General features: G+C 43.6%; 1 protein-coding gene across 18 annotated transcripts in view; it reads right to left on the bottom strand.

Annotated features, from left to right (window-relative positions):
- The window catches only part of DCUN1D4 (defective in cullin neddylation 1 domain containing 4), an 81,799-nt gene that overhangs the window by 43,611 nt on the left and 14,165 nt on the right, over window positions 1–24,023 (bottom strand). For 15 of the 18 annotated variants that reach the window (XR_007401669.1, XM_025435510.3, XM_049092946.1 and 12 more), the window contains 2 exons: window positions 7,384–7,454; window positions 7,165–7,204 (listed from right to left, as the gene is read on the bottom strand). The exons of 1 other annotated variant lie outside the window; for it this stretch is intronic. Coding sequence is in view for 7 of the 17 variants with exons in the window: in XM_025435510.3 (XP_025291295.1) it covers window positions 7,165–7,204; window positions 7,384–7,454 (111 nt within the window). In the remaining 10 variants the exon portion in view is untranslated. Of the gene's footprint in view, window positions 1–214; window positions 399–7,164; window positions 7,205–7,383; window positions 7,455–12,987; window positions 13,103–24,023 lie in introns of all 18 variants that reach the window. 2 more of the 18 variants (XM_035705533.2, XM_025435513.3) reach the window with 2 other exon arrangements.

The following is a 24,023-nucleotide window of genomic DNA, read 5'->3' as shown; positions in this document are numbered from 1 at the left end:
ACCAGGTGCCGGCGAGGACGTGGGACCCGGGAGCCCTCGCGCACCACGGGCGGGAGCCCAAACTGGTGCAGCCACCCTGGAAGACCGTACAGGGGTGCCTCAAAAAAAAAAAATGGAAACTGGTGATACCCGATGATCCAGTAAACCCAAGGAGGACAAAAACACGAACTGGGAAATAATATTTGCATTTCTACGTGTGTTCGACTTTACTTACAACAGCTGATAAGGAAGCAACCTAAGCGGCCGTCAACGGACGAATGGATAAAGATGCGGTGCATACACCTCGTGGAGTATTAGCCACGAAAAAACATTTGCAACAACATGGAGGGAACTGGAGAGTATTATACTAAGTGAAGTCAGAAAAAGACACTGTATGATTTTACTTATATGTGTAGAATCTAAAAAACACAAATGAAAAAAAAAATAGAAAGGAATTAAGAGGATAAATGAGTCACAGGGATACAAAGTATAGCCCAGTCAGCAATACTGTAATAACTCCGTATGGTGTGAGAGGGTAACTACACTTACCCTGGTGAACACTGTGTAATGCACAGAAATGTCAAATCAGTATGTCTTATACTTGAAACTAACAGGGATCCCTGGGTGGCGCAGCGGTTTGGCGCCCGCCTTTGGCCCAGGGCGCGATCCTGGAGACCCGGGATCGAATCCCACATCGGGCTCCCGGTGCATGGAGCCTGCTTCTCCCTCGGCCTGTGTCTCTGCCTCTCTCTCTCTCTCTGTGACAATCATAAATAAATAAAAATTGAAAAAAAAAAATTAAAAAAAAGAAACTAACAGAACATTGATGTCAACTATAATTTAAGATGGAGGAGGGAAGGAGGAAAGAGTGGTCTGTCTTAAACCCAAAGCTCATTTTGCCCTCCTTGGGTTTGTATGCATGAGGAACAGTCGGTGGCTCCTGGGTGGCAGAGGCGATTAAGCATCCAACTCTTGATTTTAGCTGAGGTCATGACCTCAGGGTCGTGAGATCAAGCCCCACATCAGGCTCTGGGCTGGGCAGACACTCCTCCTCTCCCCTGCCCCTCCCTGCCCCCTTGCACACCGCTCACTCTCACTCTTAAACAACAACAACAACAACAACAACAAAAAAAGGTCATTTCCTTCCAGTACTGGCTATGGCTTGGCTCTGAGTACCTCGTGTGGCAATAACCATTCCCTTACACCAGTGTTTGCAGAACGTGGAGGAAAATGCACTATCTCCTCAGCGCATCAAACAATGCACACACTAAGATCATGTCTTCACCAATATTTGCCCATAAAGGTTAATCCACTAGCTCCTCTCCTATCTGCTTCCTTGGAGGCAAACTGGTGTGATGTCTGGCTTCACTGAGTCCTACACACCAAGAGTATCATATTTTTGGTAAACGTACATGCATCATCAATTAACTAACTTTTTCAACTTTCTCTTATTTTCTTCCTTATTGACCCATGTTTTCCGTGAAAAGTTTCACAAATCATTTTTTCTTGTGTTTGTGTAAAATGAACTCATACTTAAGCCCAAATTTGGCATTTTTTTATATTTTTAAATTTTTTATCTTCTAAGAACCATGGTTTTAGCTTAGATTTTCCTCTGCTCCAGTGATCAGCATAAGCAAGTAGCTATTAGGGGGCCATCTTTTGCAAAAAAAATGATGTCTGCTCACCGTCCTGGTGCCCACCAGAGTTCAGGCATTCACTGGCTCACTGACCCTTTCACCCCTGCCTCAGAGGAAAGATGTGTCCAACTCATCCCCCAGGGAAGATACAAAGGACTACACGGCATAACTCCAGAGGCAGAAGCCTAGAACCCACAATGACAGTGAGGAGTGTCAGGCTACCTAAAACGCGATTTTTTAATATTGAGGCAAATAAGTTTACTTAAAATACTTTGCCAACATGAATCAAGTCAATAAAATATACAGAGGACGCAACTCAAGACTAATATGCCCCAAACCTGGTCCCCTTCTCCCTAGCATAGCTCCAGGGATCCTTCCTGAGTGAGAGCAACAGCTAGAGATTTTAAGTACACATACATAGGTACACGTTGGTTTGCAGGGCCCCATCTGGTTCACCTGTGCATACACAGCAGCTAATACAGTACCTTAGTACAACAATAGTAAGATCCATACATTATTGAGAATCCTACAGGAGACTCTCAATAAGTATTGTGAAATAAATGTGTTTCTGAAACATGTGTAAATCAAATTCTACTTGAAAAGTCAGTACATTTCCTCAGTATCTTCTCAGATATTTAAATTACCTATGCATAGATAAAATATCATTTCAGATTTTCTTCCTGTCAGTAAAATAAGGACTTGATTTTAGGTCTCCTGGCAAGCAGGATTTTCTTAAACAAAAATATTTGGGAATGTTGGCTTCTTAAAATAACCTTGTGATAAGCCTTTTTATAATAAAAATTATATTCATTTAAATGAATGTTTTACAAATTTGTATTTAGTTGTATCATTAGATTTAAATTTAGGCTTTACTAGCTCAGAACTTATATCACTTCATCTACTACAACTCAACTTTATCTCTAAACTAAAAGAACAATTTATGAAAATGTTTGTCTCCTAAAAGTATCTACTTAAGTACAATCAATCTGACATTACAGATCGAGGCAAAATATTAAGGCCGACACTTTGAAGAATAACTCTGAAGTACTCCCAAAGTTATCCTCACAAATCTGAGTGGCATTATTAGGTTCCAATTCCACAGATGAGAAAATGGCCGATAAAGCTGAGCCCCCAAAAGTTCCTAGATCAATAAATACTTAACAAAGATAAACAAATTCAAATAGATGCATTTTAAGAAACTCAAATTCAGTTGAAATGATGCAAGTTTTTATTCTCTGACAATCACCTGAGCAAAAGGCGTGATGAAAAAGATTTTAAAGATCCATCTTACATCATGAAAAATATTTGGCAGATACACATGAAAGAAAAAGCCTTTTGATAATAATAATAAAGGAGGAAGAGGAGGAGAAGAATCTCAACTAGTAATCCCGATAACTCACACTCCTTAATATTATTTTGATGTTCTGGTGTTCAGTGTTGGTATTTCAACACTAGATGAACAGTCTGAAATCGACCCCGACGCTGGGGTGTGTATACATGGTCCTTAAGGAGGCAATAAAAATTGCTATTTTTTACCCAAGGGTTATAATTTGAGTTCAGGTTCATTTCTTTTTGGTTTAGCGTTAAAAGAACTTCAGATCGGGCAGCCCGGGTGGCTCAGCGGTTTAGCGCCGCCTTCGGCCCAGGGCATGAGCCTGGGGACCCAGGGTCAAGTCCCACATCGAGCTCCCTGCATGGAGCCTGCTTCTCCCTCTGCCTGTGTCTCTGCCTCTCTCTCTCTCCTCTCTGTGTATTCTCATGAATAAATAAATAAAATCTTTAAAAAAAAAAAAAAAAAAAGAACTTCAGATCACTAAAGTAGATCCAAAATAGTTCTAAAGTGATCAAGCTGCTAAAGAGAACAAGGAAATATTCTATTAACTGCCTATATTTTCAAATAAATCAAGTAGTCAGTGAATTCTTCCCACATTAAACAATTAAAACTATTGCCAACGTCTTTCAGCATGTTTATTTTAATATTTGGTCTCACAAAACCTATTTCAAAGAGCAAATCGAACTCGTCTCGATCAGACTAAAGGCCCTTTAGTGACTACCCAGCTTTGTTTTGACAATTCAATTAAACCTGTTATTTTTAATAAACAGTATCTAAGTAGGTGTTCCAATGCCTTTTCTTTTTTAATCTTTTTGTTTTGGGGGCTCAAGAGATCTAAAATTAGAGAATTTGTCTGATTTTTCCTGTAAGTGTCAATGCACATTCTAATACAAAAATCTCACTAACTTTTCGTTTGAGTTTGTTGTATCATAACCTTGTTTCACTTAATAACATTTTACACGGTTCCTTCTGCTGCTTCAGTACTTATCTAGCTATTTCACCTCACTATTCACTGAACAATGTCACAAAGACATAGTGATTACAGTTGATAAATAAATCGCATTTGAAAACATCTTTCCAGTACCTAATATTTTCTTTCATTTCCTTTAACAGATCATTGAACTACTTGTCTGCTTGAGTGAAACTGTTAACGTCTAAATGTGCAATTTTTATCCTATTTAAGAAAAAACTTTTTTCCATTCCTTTCTCTCTAAATACTCACTTCTGACATCTAGCATCTTCTTCCTTACTCTTTTTTTTTTTTTTTTTTTGCCCTCTCCATTTGGCTTTTTTTATATTCATTCCCTGTAATTTAGATTTGGGGCTACTTGTCCAAGATTAACTCTCTCTCTCTCTTTTTTTTTTTTTTGTAGGAGAAAGACTGAGAGCACCAAAGAAAAGTGTTAGAAGAGACACAGGAGGAAGACAGCAGCCTCTCTCACACTTGGGTTTGGCTCTTCCACATAATTTCTTACAGATATTGCTGAGGTCACGGCACGGCTGGGCCAAAGATTCAAAGCAGCATTAGGGTTATCAATGTTGTCAGATCGCTAAACATCATGGATTTTATGTTGTTCAGGTTCTTAAAGCATACTCTGTCAAGTATGGTCCCCTCACAGGTGATGCTATAACCAAATGGGGAAATGTTAGAGAAAGAGATATTCTAAGAAATGACTAATGCGGGATCCCTGGGTGGCGCAGCGGTTTAGCGCCTGCCTTTGGCCCAGGGCACCATCCTGGAGACCTGGGATCGAATCCCACGTCAGGATCCTGGTGCATGGAGCCTGCTTCTCCCTCTGCCTGTGTCTCTGCCTCTCTCTCTCACTGTGTGCCTATCATAAATAAATTAAAAAAAAAAATGACTAATGCTAATTGCCACCAACCGGCATATACGAGGGACCAGGCACTGCACCAGCATGTTACACACCAAACAGCACACACAGGCACCAGGCCCCCAAGGGTGAAAAGAGGAGGCATGAGGCCAAATACATTTTCTACTTTCATTTTCTTAATTACAGCTTCCAGTTATTAAATCACCACATTTGGGTTAAATATTTAGATATAACATTACTATAGTAACAATATTCATTTGAATCCAAAGTTCAAAGTTAACTATACAACGTACAAGATTCAGAACTTAGAGGTTTTACTACCTCAGCTAAAGAAGAGACAAGACAACCTCAAGGCTGTACCAACACAACATTCAGTTTTAAATCAAGACTGCAAATCCTCAGAGCCCACCAACGTTCTGGTTCAGAACTGGAGACGAATATGCTTTACTTCTGAACTATTAAAAGAAGCCCTGAAAATTTTATTTCAGCATTATTGGTAGCAGCCAAGTTAAACACACTTAAATGCATATCAGTAGGAGGCTGCAGATATATTATGATATACCCATGAACTTGAAAAATGCGGAGACTTTAAAATATAAAGCAGATGCTTTATAAATGTGCTACTATAAAAAGATCAAGATACACAGAGTGACAAATACAAGAGGCACATACAAACATATACTTTTGTGGGAGGAATATCCCCATCGGCAGGGAAACAAACGTAAGAATAGAAGAGTTACCTCTACAGAATCAAATGTGGAGTACTGATGGGGTGTGGAAGCTGGGGGCAATAAATTGGAACAGAAATTTTCATTTTTTATTTTATACCTTTCCAATATTTCTTTTCAAACCATGTGCATACACTGTTTTCAAAATGTATTAAGTAAATTGTTTTTGATTGTCCTTGAGTTGATTCACTGACACAGAAAGATCAGGTGAAGGGAGCCTCTGTGGCCTGGCCTTCTGGAACACTCCGGGCACAGACTTTGCCCCCCCCCCACCACCACCACCCCCTTTTCTCACTCCTTACCCTGGAAGGAGGAGTGTCTGTCTGATCTAATTAGTGATCCAGGGAGAAGGAGCTGAGCAGAAGGGCCCACAGCCCTTCCTGAACTCCCTTTCAGACTGGCCAGCCAGCAGCAGCTCAGACTCCTCCGCCGGAGGGGGGACAGCAGTGTGCTGGCCTGTGCATACCTCGTCGTGGCAGTGACTAGGTGTAGGGCTGTCTAATTCAGGTGAATACAGGAAAGCCTCCGCATTCTTGCTATACATCTAGGCTGTGTTTTCCAACCAAACTGTTACTTCGATCTCCATCTTGCATCTAATTTTCAACTGATTCTGAACCAATCTAGAGGAGAGGGTGAGACAGCTCTAAATCCCCCAAGCCCCAAGATATACCATTAAATGAAAAAAGAAAGATGCTGTGTAATATGTACAGCATGATCTCACCGATGCTGAATTTCTAAAAGTACTATAAAACGGAAAGAACGGACATGAAACAGCATACTGGGGGAAGGCTGGATGGGAGAGGAGGAGGAGGACTGTCACTTTTTACTCCATTCACTTTTGTGCTGGTCAAAATTCACCAGCAAGCACGTATCCCTGTACCACTGCAGTAATTTTCAAAACCGTTTAAAAATATTTTAATAATTTTTGCTGGAAGACGTAATAACCACAGATCAAGCACACATTTCTGAACTTCAGGACTGTCAACAGTTTAGACAAGCAGTTCTCAAAGTGTGGTCTCCTGCCCGGCTGCTGCATCGGCATCATGTGAGAGCTTGTTAGAAATGCAAACTCTGGGGCCCCAGCCCAAGTCTACAGAATCAGAGACTCTGGGGGTGGAGCCCAGCAATCTGTTTTAACAAGCCCTCCCCAGCTGATTATAGGCTAGCTGAAGTTGAAGAACCACAGGACTAGAGAACGGTTTATAATAATTGTTTCAATTGTTTCAATTTTCCAATTCGTAAATCCCTAAGACCTACACAACACATACATGCACTCCCCTACCCACTTATCAAATCATGGTTCATCTCAATCCAGCAAGCATTTGTGGAATACCTTTCAAACTGCACCACTGGAGTTTTTAGTGTAAACTAAAATACTTTAGTGAAGAAACAGTACCGTGAGACTGCTAGGGAATATTCCCAGCCAATGTAAAGGGACTGAAGTACTCTGACATAAACCAGGGCCCCACGACAGAGACACGCCACCGCGAAGGAGCTAGAACATGGCTTCCTTCCTACACCCCGAAAAACATCCTCAACCAAGTAACAACTTGTTGGTGTATTACAACACAGATCACTCTCAGCTAGTACTTCTCCTTCATAACTTTCTATTACAAAGCTTATTTAAAAGTAAGTAGTGTAAGCATTAAAGATACCTGTTGGGTGATCGTCTTGGCCAACGTCTTCTGTTAGATTCTGCAAGAAATGGGTTCATTAATACCAAGAAATCACGTACCATATAGCAAGTTTTAAGATTCGTCAACATTTCCATAAACAGACGATATCTTAGTATCTGTGATCTAAACTTCTACCAAATACACTTAAAACAACTACTTTAAACGGCTGGTAGTTTTGTCTTTAAAAGGATGACTTACTAGCTTATTAAGAGTGTGGTAGATCTTATGAATATTTGCCAGTGTTGAGAGATGAGAGTTCAGCTGGAAGTCTTTAAAAGAAAAAGAAGAAAATTCAGTGTCATTTATTTCCCATGCTGCCAGAAGACTGTAAAAGAAGAAAACTCAGAAGTGAAGAAAAACAAGTGTTTTGCTACCATTGAATAGTATCTCCATTAATTTGACACTTATTAAATGAAATACAACATGCAACTACTGACCTCTTAGAAATAAAGTCTGGCAATAAAAGTTAAATTCCCAACCCGAATGTTTAAGTTCATGAAACTTTCATGGGAGCCATTAGGCAAAACAAAAATCCCTCAGTAGTTGTAAAATCCTACCAGCAATGAACCTGAACATAAGAGAAAAATGTCAATAACGTTAGCAAATTAAACAAGTCACACAAATAGAAGAAAGATCTCAAAAGAAACATGTTCACTTTCTCTTTCTCTTTCCCTTTCTCTTCCCCAGAATTACTAATACAGTATCAAATCAAGCTCCTGGCAAGAAAAGAATAGAAAAGCATCTCAACCATTTGGCATTTCTTGCAATATATTTATTTTGTTGGCTCTTATACAAGAGAGCGAGCAAAAATGGAACCTAAGTCCCTCCCCTCCCATCAAGCAAACACAGACAAATCAAAGGATTACACTGCAAGCTGAGTCCACGAGCCCAGAGCCCAGTGATGGAGTCTATAGTTACTTGCATTGCCATATTAAAAAGTGCCACAAACCCAGGAACACAGAAGCAGAAAATCATGCTCATAAACCTGTCCAAATCAAAGAACGTATCCCCCATCATCCCTAATAATTTCAGGATTACATGCTAAATCATACACACATCTTAGAATCCCACACAACATAAAACTCTCAACTGTTAGGCTTTTGCATCTCTAATTTCCAACATTTCTTACGGCCTGCATGCGTGTTAGGCTACATAAATGGAAGTTAAAATTTTACAAACAATTTTATATTTGAATAAACAAGTATTTTTGTAAAATATCAAGATTTACACTAGGCTCCTTTTCTTTACTATCATAAAGGTTAGTCTGAAAGTAACCTTGAAAAGATACTGTAACTCCGTGAGTTAGGCCGTTCGGATAAAAAAGAGGAAAAAAAAGTCGCCTTTCACTGGAATGGTTTATGTGGGACATGTATTAGGTGCAAAGAACAGACCAAAGAGCAGACACTACAATACAAGTTTTCTGCACTAGGCTGGACTCGGCTGCTGCTCTGAGTCTGGAAAGCGAGCTGACTTCCCTGCCAGTGTTTAGAAAGCTTTACTTTGCAAAATTGTGCCAGGAATCCAGTTCTGGGCTGGCCCGCAGAGCAGAGGGGCTGGCAGGCAGCAGAGCCTCTGGCATTTATATGTCACTGTCAGGAGCAGCAAACGCACGCTTGCACACACACACACACACACACACATGCACGGCTCTGACCCACCTGGCGGCAGATGCTCCTGTCACAGCCATTGAGAACTGCCCAACTAACCAAAATTAGAGGCTGAGAGACAACCAGAGCAGGGCCTCCGACTCTAAATGAGCTTCTAAATGGGCTTCCAATATAGACAATTGTTGCTTGTTTAGCATCTGAATGGTTTAGCCATACTTAAGGTAAATGATGGCATAATGTGGCCCAGAATCCTGATTTTTCATCTTAATTAGCACAGTTGCACAGAAAAGGTTTAGGAAAGCATGTGGAGTAGGTGTGTGCTTGTTTATTTACTTATGTTTATAATTAATAAACATTGAGTGGGGTCTCTAAAGCTAAAATCAACAGTGCTCTCCTGATCCACGAGAGGCTTTGGGGATCCACACACAGCCCTCCTGACCCACATTTACCACCACACCACAACCGCCCCTTTTTTGTACTCTCTCAATTTAAAAATCGGAAGACAAATTATACATTCCATCATCATCTCTAAATTAAACCCTGAAATATAATTCTGGCCCCACCCAAAAAAACACAAAAACTGTCTAGATTCTCTCTTCCCTGAGGCCACATGGTGTGGGACAGAAAAAGGGGCTTGCCAAAGACCTTTCAACCACTGAGGTTGCCAGATGCTCCCCCTATGCTGTACTTTCTCACAACCCTGATGTTAATTCAACTGTCAAAATTCATATAAAAGAATCTAAATGAGGGGCGCCTAGGTGGCTCAGTTGGTTAAGCATCTGACTCTTCGATTTCAGCGCAGGTCACGGTCTCAGGGTTATGAAATTAAGCCCCGTGCAGGGCTGGGTGTGGAGCCTGCTTAAGATTCCCTCCCTCTCCCTCTAGCCCCTCCTTCAGAAAAAAATCAATCTAAATGAATTAAAATTTCTAACTCCTTCTACATACAGAGACACACAGAGTCCCCCCCTCCCCAAACAAAAATCACAGCCAAAATACACTTTGATTTACAACCTCTCTGTGGAGTCTGAAAGCTGATTTGAATCTCAGGTCTACCAGTTATTTAACCTAAATCTCGATGTTCTCATCTATAAAATGAGATTATAATGCCAAGATGTGGCAAACATCCATTATAATGTCTGGACCATATTAAGTGTTCAATAAAAGAGACCAATTATCACATTTCGCTTATATCATTCTCCATACCACGCTGCTATCTAAAATGCTCACTGAAAAAAACAATAAATAAAAAATAAAATAAAATAAAATAAAATAAAATAAAATAAAATAAATAAAATAAAATAAAATAAAATAAAATAAAATAAAATAAAATAAAATAAAATAAAATAAAATAAATAAAATAAAATAAAATAAAATAAAATAAAATAAAATAAAATAAAATAAAATAAAATAAAAAAATAAAATAAATAAAATGCTAACTCCCAGAGGTCCAAGTCAAGTCCCATAACAAAAACTCCAAGGATGGGGTTCCTTCTGTGACTGAAGCAGGTGGCCTGCCTGGGACGTTTTTACAGCCTATGATGGCATTCCTGTGTTCATACACCACAAACTGATATTCACAATGATGGTCAAAGATAATTTCAGCACAGAGGGAAAAACAGACAAGAGCGTTTAAGACCAGGTTCTACATATGAACTTTCACTTCCCAGGCAATGCAGATAACGAGGCTTGTATCGCAAATCACACAATGCACTCAGCGATTCTCCATTTCCACAGCCACTGTCATCACCACCTACCTCATTATCGCTTTGCCCAAAGGAAAAAGAAAAGGGGAAAGAAAAGAAACCAGCGACATGAATAATTTCTCTTTAGCTTCACCAAGGTAAGGAGCAGCTAAGGAAGGCACACAAATTCAGACCAAAAAAAAAGACAAAAATGGCATTAAAAGATAAATCCACAAAGGTTAACACATATTGAATTTATGGTTCATGTGTTCAGTGCTCAGGGCAAGTAATAGACCTTGAAATCTAAAATAGATTTCACATCCTTAAGGAATAGATGTTAAGGGTAAAGATCAAATACTTTACAGAGAACGTATTTAGGAAAGCACTAACTGATTCATAAAAATCTCCTTCTGCTCATATTTCAATTCCAAAGGATAAATGCTAGGTTAAGTCACCTTTATTCCATGATCAAATGACTCTCCACAGTAAAGCAGTGACTGGGTTTCACTCTCCTGTGTGACATGCAAACTCTATATCCTATATTGAAAGCAAAAACTAGCTTTGCAAAAAAGTAAGGCCTGTTTAATACACAGCTTGCCTAAATTATACTCTGGGTATTCTTAAAACAATCGACAAATGTTGACTAGACATAAAGCTTCCTGGGTTTTTGTTTGTTTTTTTGTTTTGAAATTACCATTTGCTGTGACCTACATAGAATAAAAGAAATCCCACACACCCCCCATGACACTGGGGCGGGGGGGGGGGGGGGGGGGGGGGCGGGAAGGCCCAAAGTCCATGTCCCTAAACTACCCTAGCATAGGGTTCCACAATATAGACAGACACAAATATTAGGAATGAAATAATTCTGCAAGTTCAGACAATGACCATCAACCAAAAGAATCAAATTTAAAAATTAGCAGTCCTAAATAGGAGTTTACTTCCAGAAGAAGGTCAGAAACAATTTAAACTCTTAAAAATCAAATCCTTTCCTTCATACCATAGTCACTTGTAAAATAGAGCTGGAGGATGATCTCAACTGTAACAGGAACAAAAAGCAATTAAACACACACAGGAATAAATAAATATGTAACATACACATAAAAAACAATAAAAATTTTCTTAAAGACATAAATGTAGGGATATCAGAGATATTACAGCGCTGGAGTGGAAAGACCTGGTATTGTAAAGCAATCACTTCCCCTTTCCACCAAACTACAAATTAAATGCAATCAAATTCCTATTCTTCCTGCCTCCCAGATCTCCACCCCAAAAGAGGTGGAGAAAAGGAAGGGAGGCTGGCAGATTGATTCTAAAGTTCATCTGAAAGAATAAACATGCTGGCCCTGCCAAGAAATTGTTGAAAAAGAAGAATGAGGAAGGACGTGCCCTATCAGATAGCGATCCATAGTATAAAGCAGAGGTCGGTAAATTCTTTGTAGAGGACCAGGGCGTAAACATTTTTTAGCTTTGTGGGCCTTGCCATCTCTGCTGCAATTACTGGGCCATTATAGCTCAAAGCAGCCATAAACAATAGATAAACAAATGAGGATAGCTGTGTTCCAATAAAACTTTATTTATAAAACCTAAGTGGTAGGCCAAATTTGGCCTGTGGACCATAATTTGCCAATGTTTGGTATAAAGGCACGATAATTTCAACAAAATGGTACAAGTGCAAGAAGACAAATCAATGGAAGAGAGTTGATAAGCACGTGCATAGGTATAAACACACGTGCAATTAATATATGATATGGCATTTCCAATCAACAAGAGACGACCATTCGGTAAACAGAGGGGCAACTAGCTCGCATGTGCAACAGATTAAAGTTAATTCCAACCTCAACCAAGTTACAGATGGAAGGGGAAGGCATTCAAGGCAAAAGAAAATCCCTTATCTTTGGTACAGGGCCCTGGAGGCTCTGCCTTTACCCAACACTCCCATCTCACCTCCTACCCATCCTCCTTGCTTACTCTCCTCAACCACAGTGAGCCTCCCGCTGTTGTGTGAATATTCCAAGCACACTCCTACCTCAGGACCTTGACACGTGCTTTGCCTTGAGCCCTCTCTGGTGGTAACATGGCTTGCTCTCCCATTTTACCAGGTTGCCATTCAAGTATCACCTTCTTACACACCGTTGCCAGAACAACAAACAGGACCCCTTCTTTGACCTCTATCACCTTCCCATGCTTTCCTTTCCTTTTTCTTTTCTTTATATCACAGATTTGTCACCTTCCTGTCCCATCGAAGTGTAAGCTTCATGGAAGCCAGGACCTGGCTTTGTCCACTACTGTATCCCTTGTACCTAGAACAATACCTGGCACATAACAGGTGCTCAATAAACGCCCAATGAATGGATGCAAACACAAAGGCACCAAATCGTAATTTTGATAGTTCAGGGCATTTCAAGTGCATCCACATCATGTGAGCTTCAAATGTTGAGGAGCGGCATGATCAAAGAGGAAACTTATAAGGAAGACAAAGGTCAAAAAATGAAGAACCTGCCAACTCTGCTTACCAGTTTAATCTCCGGAAGGGCTTGTACCTCCAACTGGGCCACCCGAGGGTATGCAAATCAACCAGATAAACGTGGCACACTCAAGCAGCATCAACTCTACTCAATAGTAACTCCCCTGTAATGTGTTACACGAACACAAAAAACATGATTATAGAACAAGACACCCCGAGCTATGCCTGCTGGGACCCCATGAGTACAATTTAATTCACTGAAACTCCGCTACGGCGCAACACTGGTGGGGAACTTTGAGAAGTACTGCTGTGAGGCTGGGTGTTGCACAATTGTTGAAGTCGGGCATTTTTTTTAGGATTTCTCCGAGGCCAACATATGGTGGGGAGATGGTGAGTGGCCTGGCTTGGGAAGGAAAGGCCTCTTGCAAAGACTACTGGAAACGACTGAGGCCGGGAAGGGTTAGGGCCTTAATGAGTCAGTGGCAGTACAAGCAGAGAGGACCTACACTGTGGGCAGTGGGGCAGCAGAATATCCACACTGAACTCACTCAAGGTCAACTTTATTCAGTCCCCCCCCCGCAAAAAAAAGAGAAAAGGAGGGGAGAAGACAAGATATTTCAGTTGTACCATACCGGCCCTTCATTCTACTTCATGAGCTGGAGACAGGCACGCAAATCAGTTTCCACGTGCCCATCATACTTTGTGCATCTCACAACACTGTATGAGTCTAGTATTTAAAAAACGTATTTTCCATAAAACACGGTCCCTAAATTTGCAAGCCAGCTGCTTCAGCTGGTGCGCCACCGAAGAGCCAGAGATCCATTCCAGTGCTGGAGGAAAGAACTGGCTGTGCTGGATTGATCTGAGACAACCCGCAGCAGGGCACCTTCTGACAGTGATATTCCTAAGACAGGGGATTTTGACCTTACAGATGGACTTAGGAACTAACCTCTATACAAAATATGATTGTACTCGGAGGAAAAAAACCACCATTACTGTCTGTATTTAGGAGATGAGAAAGAGGAGTTCAGTGTTTCAGGTCCGTTTGTCCAATTCTTTTACTGGCTCAGGCAGGATCACACAACTCGCTGTGGCCAGGCTGGGAATGATTCACTTCTAATTCCTAATCCAAAGCCCATTCCTCCCTTCTAGCTTATTTCTTATTGGAGCAAAAACTGATCAATCTTCATGCTCCATAAAAGGAAAAAAAGCAACACCATTTCCCACCCAAAGTTAATAATGAAGTACACAAACTTAGAGTAAAATTTTCTTAAAAGTTACTAAAACTGGCTAAATCTAAAACAACCTACCGATTTAAAAAAAAAAAAGATTTATTTATTTTTGCAGGGGGTGGGGGGAGGGGAGCAGAGGGAAATGGAGAAACTTTAAGCAGACTTCACACTGAGCTTACGTGGGGCTCAATCCCAGGACTCTGAGATCTGAGATCATGACCTGAGCTGAAAACAAGAGTCAGACACTCAACCCACTGTGCCACCCAGGCTCCCCCACCACCTTTTTTTTTTTTAAGGGAAAAAAATGTGCAGAGGTGATACAACCAACACCACCAATGTTATTTTGATTTCAAGTACACTTCTTTCTTCTGAGCACTAACAATCATTGAAAGTATTTTATTTTTTAAGATTTATTTATTTTAGAGAAAAAGAAGAGCGTGCGCACATGCTTGCAGGAAAAGGAGAGGATGAGCACAGAGCCTGACACGAGGTTCCAACCAAGGACCCCGAGATCATGTCCTGAGCCGGTATCAAGAGTGAGATGCTTAACCGACAGAGCCACCCTGGTGCCCCTACAAGGATTTTATTATTAGCTAAGCTCTAGTTGGCCCGTCGGTGAGCAATGCTCTTAGGTGTAAAGGTTTGTTGTTGTGTTTTTTTTTTTTTAAGATTTTATTTATTTATTCATGAGAGACACAGAGAAGCAGAGACATAGGCAGAGGGAGAAGCAAGCTCCATGCAGGAAGCTTGATGTGGGACTCCAGGATCGTGTTCTGGGCCAAAGGCAGGCACCAAACCGCTGAGCCACAGGCACCCCACCCCGGTGTAAAGGTTTTTAATGCAGCACTGTGCACAGGTATGTACTCAGTAAATGCTTCTTGATTACAATGAAAATGATGAACTAAAGCAGTAGAGGCTCTTGGGGAGGGGAGGGACAGAATAATGACCAGGTTATTGACAAAAAAGTGAAGCCAAATCAGACAAAAATTAAAGGTTATCAAAATCAGCATCTGTCCTGAATGCTTCTGGGCCAGAACCAGAACATGATCTAGCAGAGCAGGGCTAGGGTCTCTCACACTGGGGTTCAGCATGTAATGCTCAGGGGCTAAGGTACAGGTCACGGGGCCCATTCCCCTGAAATGTCAACTTTACTCAGTGATAAGAAAAAAGGAAAAAACTCTTGTCGTCAGAGTCAAGGGTATATGATAGCTGAAACGTATTCTTTAGGTTTGCCTTGACTCCTCCTTTCCTCAAACAGGAGCCCTCCTTCCCGTGGCTTTCAGACAGAAGGAGGCCAATGATGTCAAGAGGAAACCTCTGCCAGCTTACAAAGAACATGTAACAACGTTTAATTTCAATCAACAAGAGTTTGGATTTGTTGCTGCAGCATAAAAGAAAAAAGGAAAAAAAAAAAAAAAAAAACAAGTACTAAACAAGTCCTTACAAGGCCATACATGATCTGACCTAAGTCATCTCATTCCATTATCCTTGCTCACTCCATTCCAGCCCCCTCTTCCTTGAATACTCACGTGAATTCCTACCTCAGGGCCTTTGCGTCTTCTATGCCCTCTGCCTCCCTGACTCCTGGTGTTCACAAAGCCTCATCGCTGACTTCACTAGCTATTCAAATGTCACCTCATCAGCCAGGTCTCTCCTGACTCCCTATCCAAAGCAGCACCTCCACCCCCCAGCAGCTTTAGATTTCATTGCTCTAATGTGTGTGCTAGGTTTGTGGGTCAGCTTCAGACGACATGTGCCCTTCTTTGTGAGAAGTAGGAATTTCTTTATAAAATGGGTAACAGCGCCTGCCCCACAGGGACACCATGAGGACTGAAGGAGTCCGTGATGGGACCAGCTGGGAACAGTGCCCGGCACAAGGTAAGCACAGCCTGGGTGCTGGCTGGGGTGCCGGCTGGGAGGCCGGAGTGAGCAAATGGCCTGCCGGCTGCCCAGCATCCTCTTCCCCACTGTCCACACCAGAACCCTGCTCGCTAATTTAGCTTCTTAAAATTAATCCAGTGGCTGCACATCAGAATCACCCGGGAGGCTTGAGAAAGGCGGCCAGGGCCCCAGTGCAGGCCAATTAAATAAAAGTGGGAGTGGGGTCATTGATTTCTCACTCAGTGGCCCAGATGGTTCTATATGCAGCCAGAGAGGGGAGTCCCAGCCCCACCCCAGACTCGGTCCCCAACCCACTGGGGCAGGCAACCTACTAAGGAATGGAACAAGCTTGGCACAGAACATACCAGAATCCAACTCATTCACCGGTACCCCATCAGCACGTGGGAAAATAAAAAAAGCTCAAGATCCAGGGAAAAGATCGTAAAACTGAAAAGCCAGGTGAAAACGAGAAGACCCCGAGCAGCAGGGGCAAGGCCTTCAAGTCATTCTCTGCCTCAGCAGGTGCTGGCCACTCGGGCACACAAGCCAGAAGGGGAGGCCCAGAGAGGGGGCGCTGATCGCGGTGGGAAGCAGGGCACTGTAGGTGACTCAGCGTTTTCACGGAGCACAAGATCCAAAATCGAAGCCGTCCGAGCAAACCGCCGCTGGCTTTCTCCTTCTAACTCTCCCAGGCCCCATAAAAGAGGCTGCGAGGAGATGCCACCTGCCTGTCCGGCAGAGGCGGCCTGCACCCAGCCCCTCCCCCACAGCCTGCACCTGTGGGGGCCCTCTCAGGAGCCGGCCACTGCAGGGCACCCTGTGTGCTGCCCTCCAGCTGTGACAAGGTGCAAGGGGCCCTAGACCCACCCTGTGCCCCGCCCCACGCACCCAGGAGCACAGATCACTCGACAGTTCAGAGTGAAAACCGTCCTCTGGTCTCACTAATGTCACCAGAGTCCTGATGCTCTGGCATTGGAAGGGCGTGGGCTACAGTCACAGCTCTGGGACATTCCAGCTGAGCGACCCTGCCTGTTGCCCCAGCTGCCTGTGCCTCAGCGTCCTCATCCGGAGGGCTGCAGCAATGGGCCCCCCCTTCGCATGGACTGAACATGGACTGAAGCGCTGCCTGCCAAGCCGTGAGCACGGGGTGGGCCCACACCCAGGCGCCCCTGAGGGTTCACTGCTTCACCTCCCGGTAGTATTAGCACCTAGAAGAGGCTAAGACACGCCGAACCCAGAAGATGAAAAGTAAAGACAAGGCAGAGGGGATGACAAGGTGACGGGTCTTTAAAAGTTATGACATCAGGGCACCTGGGGGGCTCAGAGGTTGAGCACCTACCTTCAGCTCAGGGCCGAAGAAATCAGTTTTTAAATGCCCGGGACTCGATCCAGGGACCCCAGGTCCCACGTCGGGCTCCCCGCAGGGAGCCTGCTTCTCCCTCTGCCTGTGTCTCTGCCTCTCCCTCTGTGTGTCTCATGAATAAATAAATAAAATCTTTAAAATAAAATAAAAAACTACGAGTATGACATCGAGAGCCAGTTGTCTGGACTTGAATGTACAACCATCCTTCTCAGCTTCCTGTTTAATTAAGAGCAAATAATTTGTGGTCTAATTGTTGGGAATGGCATTAAAGGGGTTGAGAAAGACAATCTCAACTATGGGGGCGGAAAAAAGAAGAAAATAACTTCATGGGGCAGCCCCAGTGGCCCAGCGGTTTAGCGCCCGCCTTCAGCCCAGGGCGTGACCCCGGAGACCCGGGATTGAGTCCCACGTCGGGCTCCCTGCATAGAGTCTGCTGCTCCCTCTGCCTGTGTCTCTCCCTCTCCCTTTCTCCCTCTCTCTCTCTGTGTGTGTATGTTTCCCATGAATAAGTAAATAAAATCTTTAAAAAAGAAAAGAAAAGAATTTCAAAGATGTTACACAAAACATGTTAGTAGCTCTACTATAAGGTAAAGGGGTTTTTTGTTTTTTTTTTGGGGTAAGATTATTTTATTTGAGAGAGTCAGAGAGAAAGGGAGTGAGCACGCACACGAGTGGGGAGAGCGCCAGGGGGAGAATCTTAAGGAGACTCCTGCTGAGCGCAGAGCTCAACACAGGGTTCGAGCTCACAACCCGAGATCGCCACCTGAGCCAAACCAAGAAGCAGGTCCCAACTGACTGCAGCCCCCAGGCACCCCAAGAGGTAACTTACATTTTCTCGCTTTTCTGCAACATTGTATGTCCCATATTTAAAAACAACGTGAAAAGCATATTTAGGAAGTAGTTAACACCTATCTATTTAGAATAAGATGTAAGAAGACTAAACTGACGGTTTCATTAGTGAGTTAAGAAAAGGTGTGCAATACTTTTCTTTGCCATAATCAGCTCCCCCGTCAGAATCAGTTTTTAAATGCCTGCTGTCATTGAGAGGAAGGCGGCAGAAATGAGGGGACAGGAGCGCTGGGAGAGGAGGAGTTCCTCCCACATCCTGATGCTGCTGGGCCCATTCCAAGAACAAAAGAACCAACAGCAAAGCGGAGCTGATCAGATCAGAAGCAGTGCCGTCCCAGTTCACGGGCCAAAGAGGAAACAGGGAATCCCGATGTACCTGCAGGGCCGCCCTAAGAACCAAGCCGAAGCGGCGCCACCCCCGGACCTGGAGTATGGAGGCCTGCGTGCAAGTCTCAATGCACCACGCAGAGGCTGCGTGACCTGGAGAAAAGGAGTTAACCTCTCCGCACCTCAACTTTCTCATCTGTAAAATGGAGGTGCTGACAGCCCAGTCATCAGCAATCCTCAGCCCCTTCCCACCCTTGCTCCTCCTCTCTCCCCGGGTCCCACCTTCTCGGACCTCCTGCTCCCGTCCTCCCCTTCCAGGCCAACTCACAAGCTCTCCCTGGTCCCCCCTCGCCACCCAGCCCTGCCCTGTCCCCCACACCCCAGGCCTACAGAACTCCCATCCTCCATGCTTTCACCCATGCTGTCCCCTGGGTCTCCTCCACCCCCTGAGCTGGGAAAGCACCCTCCCACCGCAGGCCCCTCCAAACCAGGCACACCTAGACCTTTTTCTTCACACGGGACGACTTGAAAAGTGAACCCCACGGGGTGCACACTAACCCTTCCATGAAGTCGAATTTTAACGGCTTCCCCTTTGTTTCCAGAGCACCCAGGGCATCCAATGGACGTAGCTGCCGTGGTGCCACGTCACCTGTCCGGTACCTCTGGGCCTGCACCACTACACCTAAGGAAGAAGCCCCCACCTGGCAACAAGAACCCCTCAAATGTTTGGTGACTGGCTAAGTGAGGGAAAGCCCCACTTGGTTCTTTCTGATAACCTCTCTTCCTCTCCAGGGTTTCCTTTCAGGGGACCCCGGTGGGGGCTCAGTGGTTGAGTGTCTGCCTTCGGCTCAAGTTGTGCTCCCAGGGTCCTGGGATCGAGTCCCACGTCGGGCTCCCCACAGGGAGCCTGTTTCTCCCTCTGCCTGTGTCTCTGCCTCTCTGAGTGTCTCATGAACAAATAAAATCTTAAAAAAAAAAAAAAAAAGAGGGGTCTCCTTTCAAAGCCTAATGAGGACAACATCGTTACACAGCAACTGTTAGCCATAAAATCAGAAGAAAGGGCCAAGCACCTCTCCAAACTATGTTTTATGTCATTTAATCAGTGGGATGGCTCCGATCTTGCCTCCTGCTTCTTTCTCCCTGCCCAGCCCCCACCTCCACCCCAAGCACACCAGCGTCTTTGCAATTCCTATTCCAGGCCTGCTCCCGCTCAGAGCCTCTGCTTTCACCTTCCCGCAGCCTGGAATGCCCCTCAGTCCCAGCAGGTCTTAAAACCTGACCCCCGCTATTCAAATCCACAGCACCCTCCACTGCTCTCCCCTGGCCCACACGTCTGCGTGCCCCACCCCCTGCTGTATTTCTTACCTACGGAACTCACAACCATCTGACACACTATCCGGTCTACCTGTTTATTTGCCTCCCTGCCCTTTGCTGGAATCAGAACTGCATGTGAGACGAGGAAGGGCCTAGGACGTGGTAAATGCTCAATCACCACTGTGGACCGAACAAGTCCTACTCTGCGGTCGGTATGCCTTATGCGGGAGGACCACTGAAGTGCACATGGTAGCTGAGGAGTAATTTGCCCACTGTCACACAGCTAATACCTACCAGAGCAAGGATCTGAATCTAGGCACTCTGACTCGAAGGCCCACACTTACCTCTCATGCCTTCCTGTCTCCCAACCTGACCTAGATAACAATTAAAAGACATCATCACATCCATGGAGCAAATCCTAGCACTAGGTACCTTTGGGCCATACAGAACAGCCATCCACTGGAAAACTTCAAAAGAACAAGTCATTTCAGTCTAGATAGTCCCATGTGGTAAATCATTACCAGATTTATAATTTATATAGCACTGATAGTTTTTCTTTGGATTTAATAATTCAGTTTTTAAAAAGGGGGGGGGGAGATTCATCACACCTTTTTATACTGCAATATCCCCCACGAACAGCAAAATGACAAATCATCAACTAACGTGGACACGGTCCAAGGTGACATGTATTAAAAGCCAAAGGTTGTGGTAGGAGGTGGTGAAATACGGCCTGCGAGGGGGCACAAGGGAACTTTTGGGGGAAATGAAAATGTTCTGTGTCTTAATTTTAGTAGTGGTTACACCACTAGAGATATGTATCCAAACTGATCAAGTTATACACTTAAAAAAGGTACAATTTTATATTATATATATGATTATAAATAACTAAAAAAGCAATAAAGAATATCAGATAGGAATTTTAACTAGTCTACCCCAAAACAGCCACAAATAACATTTCCATAGCAAATACTCCCAAATTAGATCCAAAAAGACGCAATAGAAGTTATGCATTAGCTCCTGAGCATCACCTTTCTCTCTCTCTATCTCTTTTTAAGACAAAGAGGTGACTGGAAAGACAAGCAGTGAAGAGCTCTAACGAGGTCCAGTAGGGTGGCTGCTGTAGGGCTCAGAGCCCACCTGACCACCGGCAAGGCAGCGCCCACAAGTGACACCGACGATGTGCCCCTTCCGTCCTTTGGGTAACCTCCGGCCGGGACTCTAGAGTCAGGTCAGGCCCATCACTGCCCTTCTCCACACGGGCCTCTACACGTACTGACCAGTGCCAGGTATGGATGCTGTACTGATCAGAACTCTTAGTTTCCAGCCTCAGAAACCAACTAGCCAATGTAAAAGAACAGGGATTTCGTTTTTAAAGGGCCATCAGGTAATTCACAGGTCTAGGCCACCCAGAAAACCAAGCCACACAACTCGAGGGCTTGAAGCAGAGCACACTGACACAGCCTGAACTGTCCTGGCCCCTGGGACCACAGCTGGCAGCTGCCCCCACCATCCACCCTCCCCAGTGGCCTCCGGGTACCCCCGGCTTCTGTCCAACACTCACCTCCAGCTTCAGAGTCACACTCCGGTGGGTGTCTCTGAGCGGCCCTGCCTGCAAAGGTGGGCATTTCCCATGCAGAGAAAGAGCCAGGGCCCTTGAAGACTGACAATGCCCATCATAAAAACAAACGGATGACACGCCACCTCCGGGAATACTAGTGATACAGGCCAGCAGGTAATAAAAGGGTTCCCAAAAAAAAATTTACAAAAAAAAAAAAAGTCCTCAAAGAGAGACATAAAGAATCCTAATCAGGGGTAACACTATTTGGGGAAGGTGGGGGTCTTTTTCATACCATTTAGTGTTGTACTTAGTATATCACTTAATTCCAAAGACCTACCTTCCTAAATTGAAAATGACTCATTAAGAGTGTTTTCTAATTAAAAGAAAAGTAATTCAAACCCAGAATAGCAAATACTTCTCTAGAATAAAGGACACAAATCCTTAGATCTGAAACAGTAATACAACGACTGCTAAAAGACAGGATTCTATCTAATGCATTTCAATATCTTTTTCTACTTAAAGCATATTTTTTAAATGTATGTTTGCTTAAAAGAATAATTCTCAAGAGGTCCTTCTCCTAACCTGAATCTCAGAATAAGAAAAAAGAACAAGCTATGAAAAGCTATTAACACTAATTCAAGATGACCAACTATAAAAAGATATCCGCATTAATGTCAGATAATCAGAAAATTCACCTCCAACTAACAACGTTTAATTTCTAAATGAAGAAAGCCTTCCAGTGATCTCAACGTATAGTTAACATTATGAAACAAACCCTAAGGACCAGAATCTGGTCATAAAACAAAAAGAGGGGTAATGTCAGACCTGTCAAGTCCTGCCTTAGCCTTATCTTCACAAGACTGACACACCAGATCTGAAATGGAAGCATGCATTTTCACACGCAGACTCCTGGCCCGTTAGCACATCACCAGCATTTTACTTTCTCCCAGACAATTTCTCCACGCCACAGTCTTCAGAACTGACATCTGCATGTATTTAAAGAGAAATATTATTTAAATTGGTTTGCTTATGGCTGACTTCGTCCAAAAACAAGACAGAATGAGTAAGAGGGAGTTTGTACTCCCTGAAGAAAAATCCCAAGACAATGAAAGATGACTCGGACGCACGCTGAATAGCAGGAGGGAGAATTAAAATTTTCCAGATAATTCACTATTTAACAGTTGACCATTTAAGTGCAATTCAATCCCTCTTTGAGGGCCTACTTTGTGTAGGCCATCATGGATGATAAAGTGGACACTAAATAAGACAGTCCCAGGTCTCAAGGGAGTAATAATCTAATTGGGGAGAGGACAAATAAGTCAACATGCAGCTATTGTTAAATTAGGCAGAACTGAGAACCGAGGCAAACCACAGTTCAGAGAGTCAACGGAGGGCAAGAGTGGGAAGAGAGGGAAGAGGAACCCAGAAGAGAACAATTCCCCAGAAATAGCACCGAGGCAGCGGGCAAGGAGGTAGTAGTCTGCGGGGCGGGGGGAACACACAAACTGAGCTTAAACCTCACTAGCTGACTCAACCCCATGTGTGGAGAAGTCTATATTTCCTTAAGCAAACGGGGCCCTCGAGGTTTTGTGTAAGGGAATCCTAAGGACAAAGATGATGTACCTGGTGACCAAGGGGACAAAGAGGAGGATGAGGCTGGCAAAAGCTCTGAATTTCATGACAACGTAAGAAAAGACAGGTCAGCCCCAGGACGATGGCAGTAGGTAGGAAAGAGTTCCATAAAGCATGGGAGGCGATGCAGTGTCTCTCTTACCACCAGCCAAGAAAAGAGAGGATGAGAAATGCTTAAGTTTCCACCTTGGGTTATTACATGAACTGAAGCTTCATTAACTAAATGAATAAAATTAATTAGCCTTTTTTTCCTCTTTGTTTTGACTACTACCAGGAAGCTCAGAGCCAAATATATGGCCTATTTGTAACCTATGGCAAGCATCTATGCGCAGCCTGCAAATCTACAATTTATTTTCCTTCTCTTATTTATTTGAGAGGGAGAGAGAGAATCCCAAGCAGACTCCCTGCTGAGTGTGGAGCCTGACCCTGGGCTCAACCGCAGGATCAGATCCAGAGATCATGACCTGAGCCGAAATCAAGGGTCACACACTTAACTGACTGAGCCACCCAGGTGCCCCTATTTCCCTTCTCTTCGCAGGCTTTTATCTATACTTAGCACGTCACCTTTAATTATTTTCAAAGGAGAAAAAAATAAATCAACAGATTTAAAAAAGATTGAGACCAAGCCAGAGATAGCTGGACAAAGTAGCTGGCTCAGGAATACAACCTGTGGGCTGCCAACTCAGAGCATTCTCCTCACTGTTCCACCCTAGCAAAGACCACATCTCATAAAAGAAGCTGAAAAATGCCAGACTTTCACTTTTTCAACCTTCCTTACAAGGAGCAGTGCCATGAAATCAGTTCTACCCAAGACACTGATGGGGAAGTCTCCAAGGTGACCTTCTAGAAGACTCCTCCCTGCTAAGAGGGAATTACAAGAAAACATCTTCCTTCCCTAACACAGGCTTGATGTCTGGGGCCGCAGCAAC

The sequence above is a fragment of the Canis lupus genome, chromosome 13, assembly GCF_003254725.2.
Source record: "Canis lupus dingo isolate Sandy chromosome 13, ASM325472v2, whole genome shotgun sequence".
Classification (NCBI taxonomy): domain Eukaryota; kingdom Metazoa; phylum Chordata; class Mammalia; order Carnivora; family Canidae; genus Canis; species Canis lupus.
The sequence above is the reverse complement of the archived record's forward strand: the minus strand, read 5'-3'. Positions and strand labels throughout refer to the sequence as shown.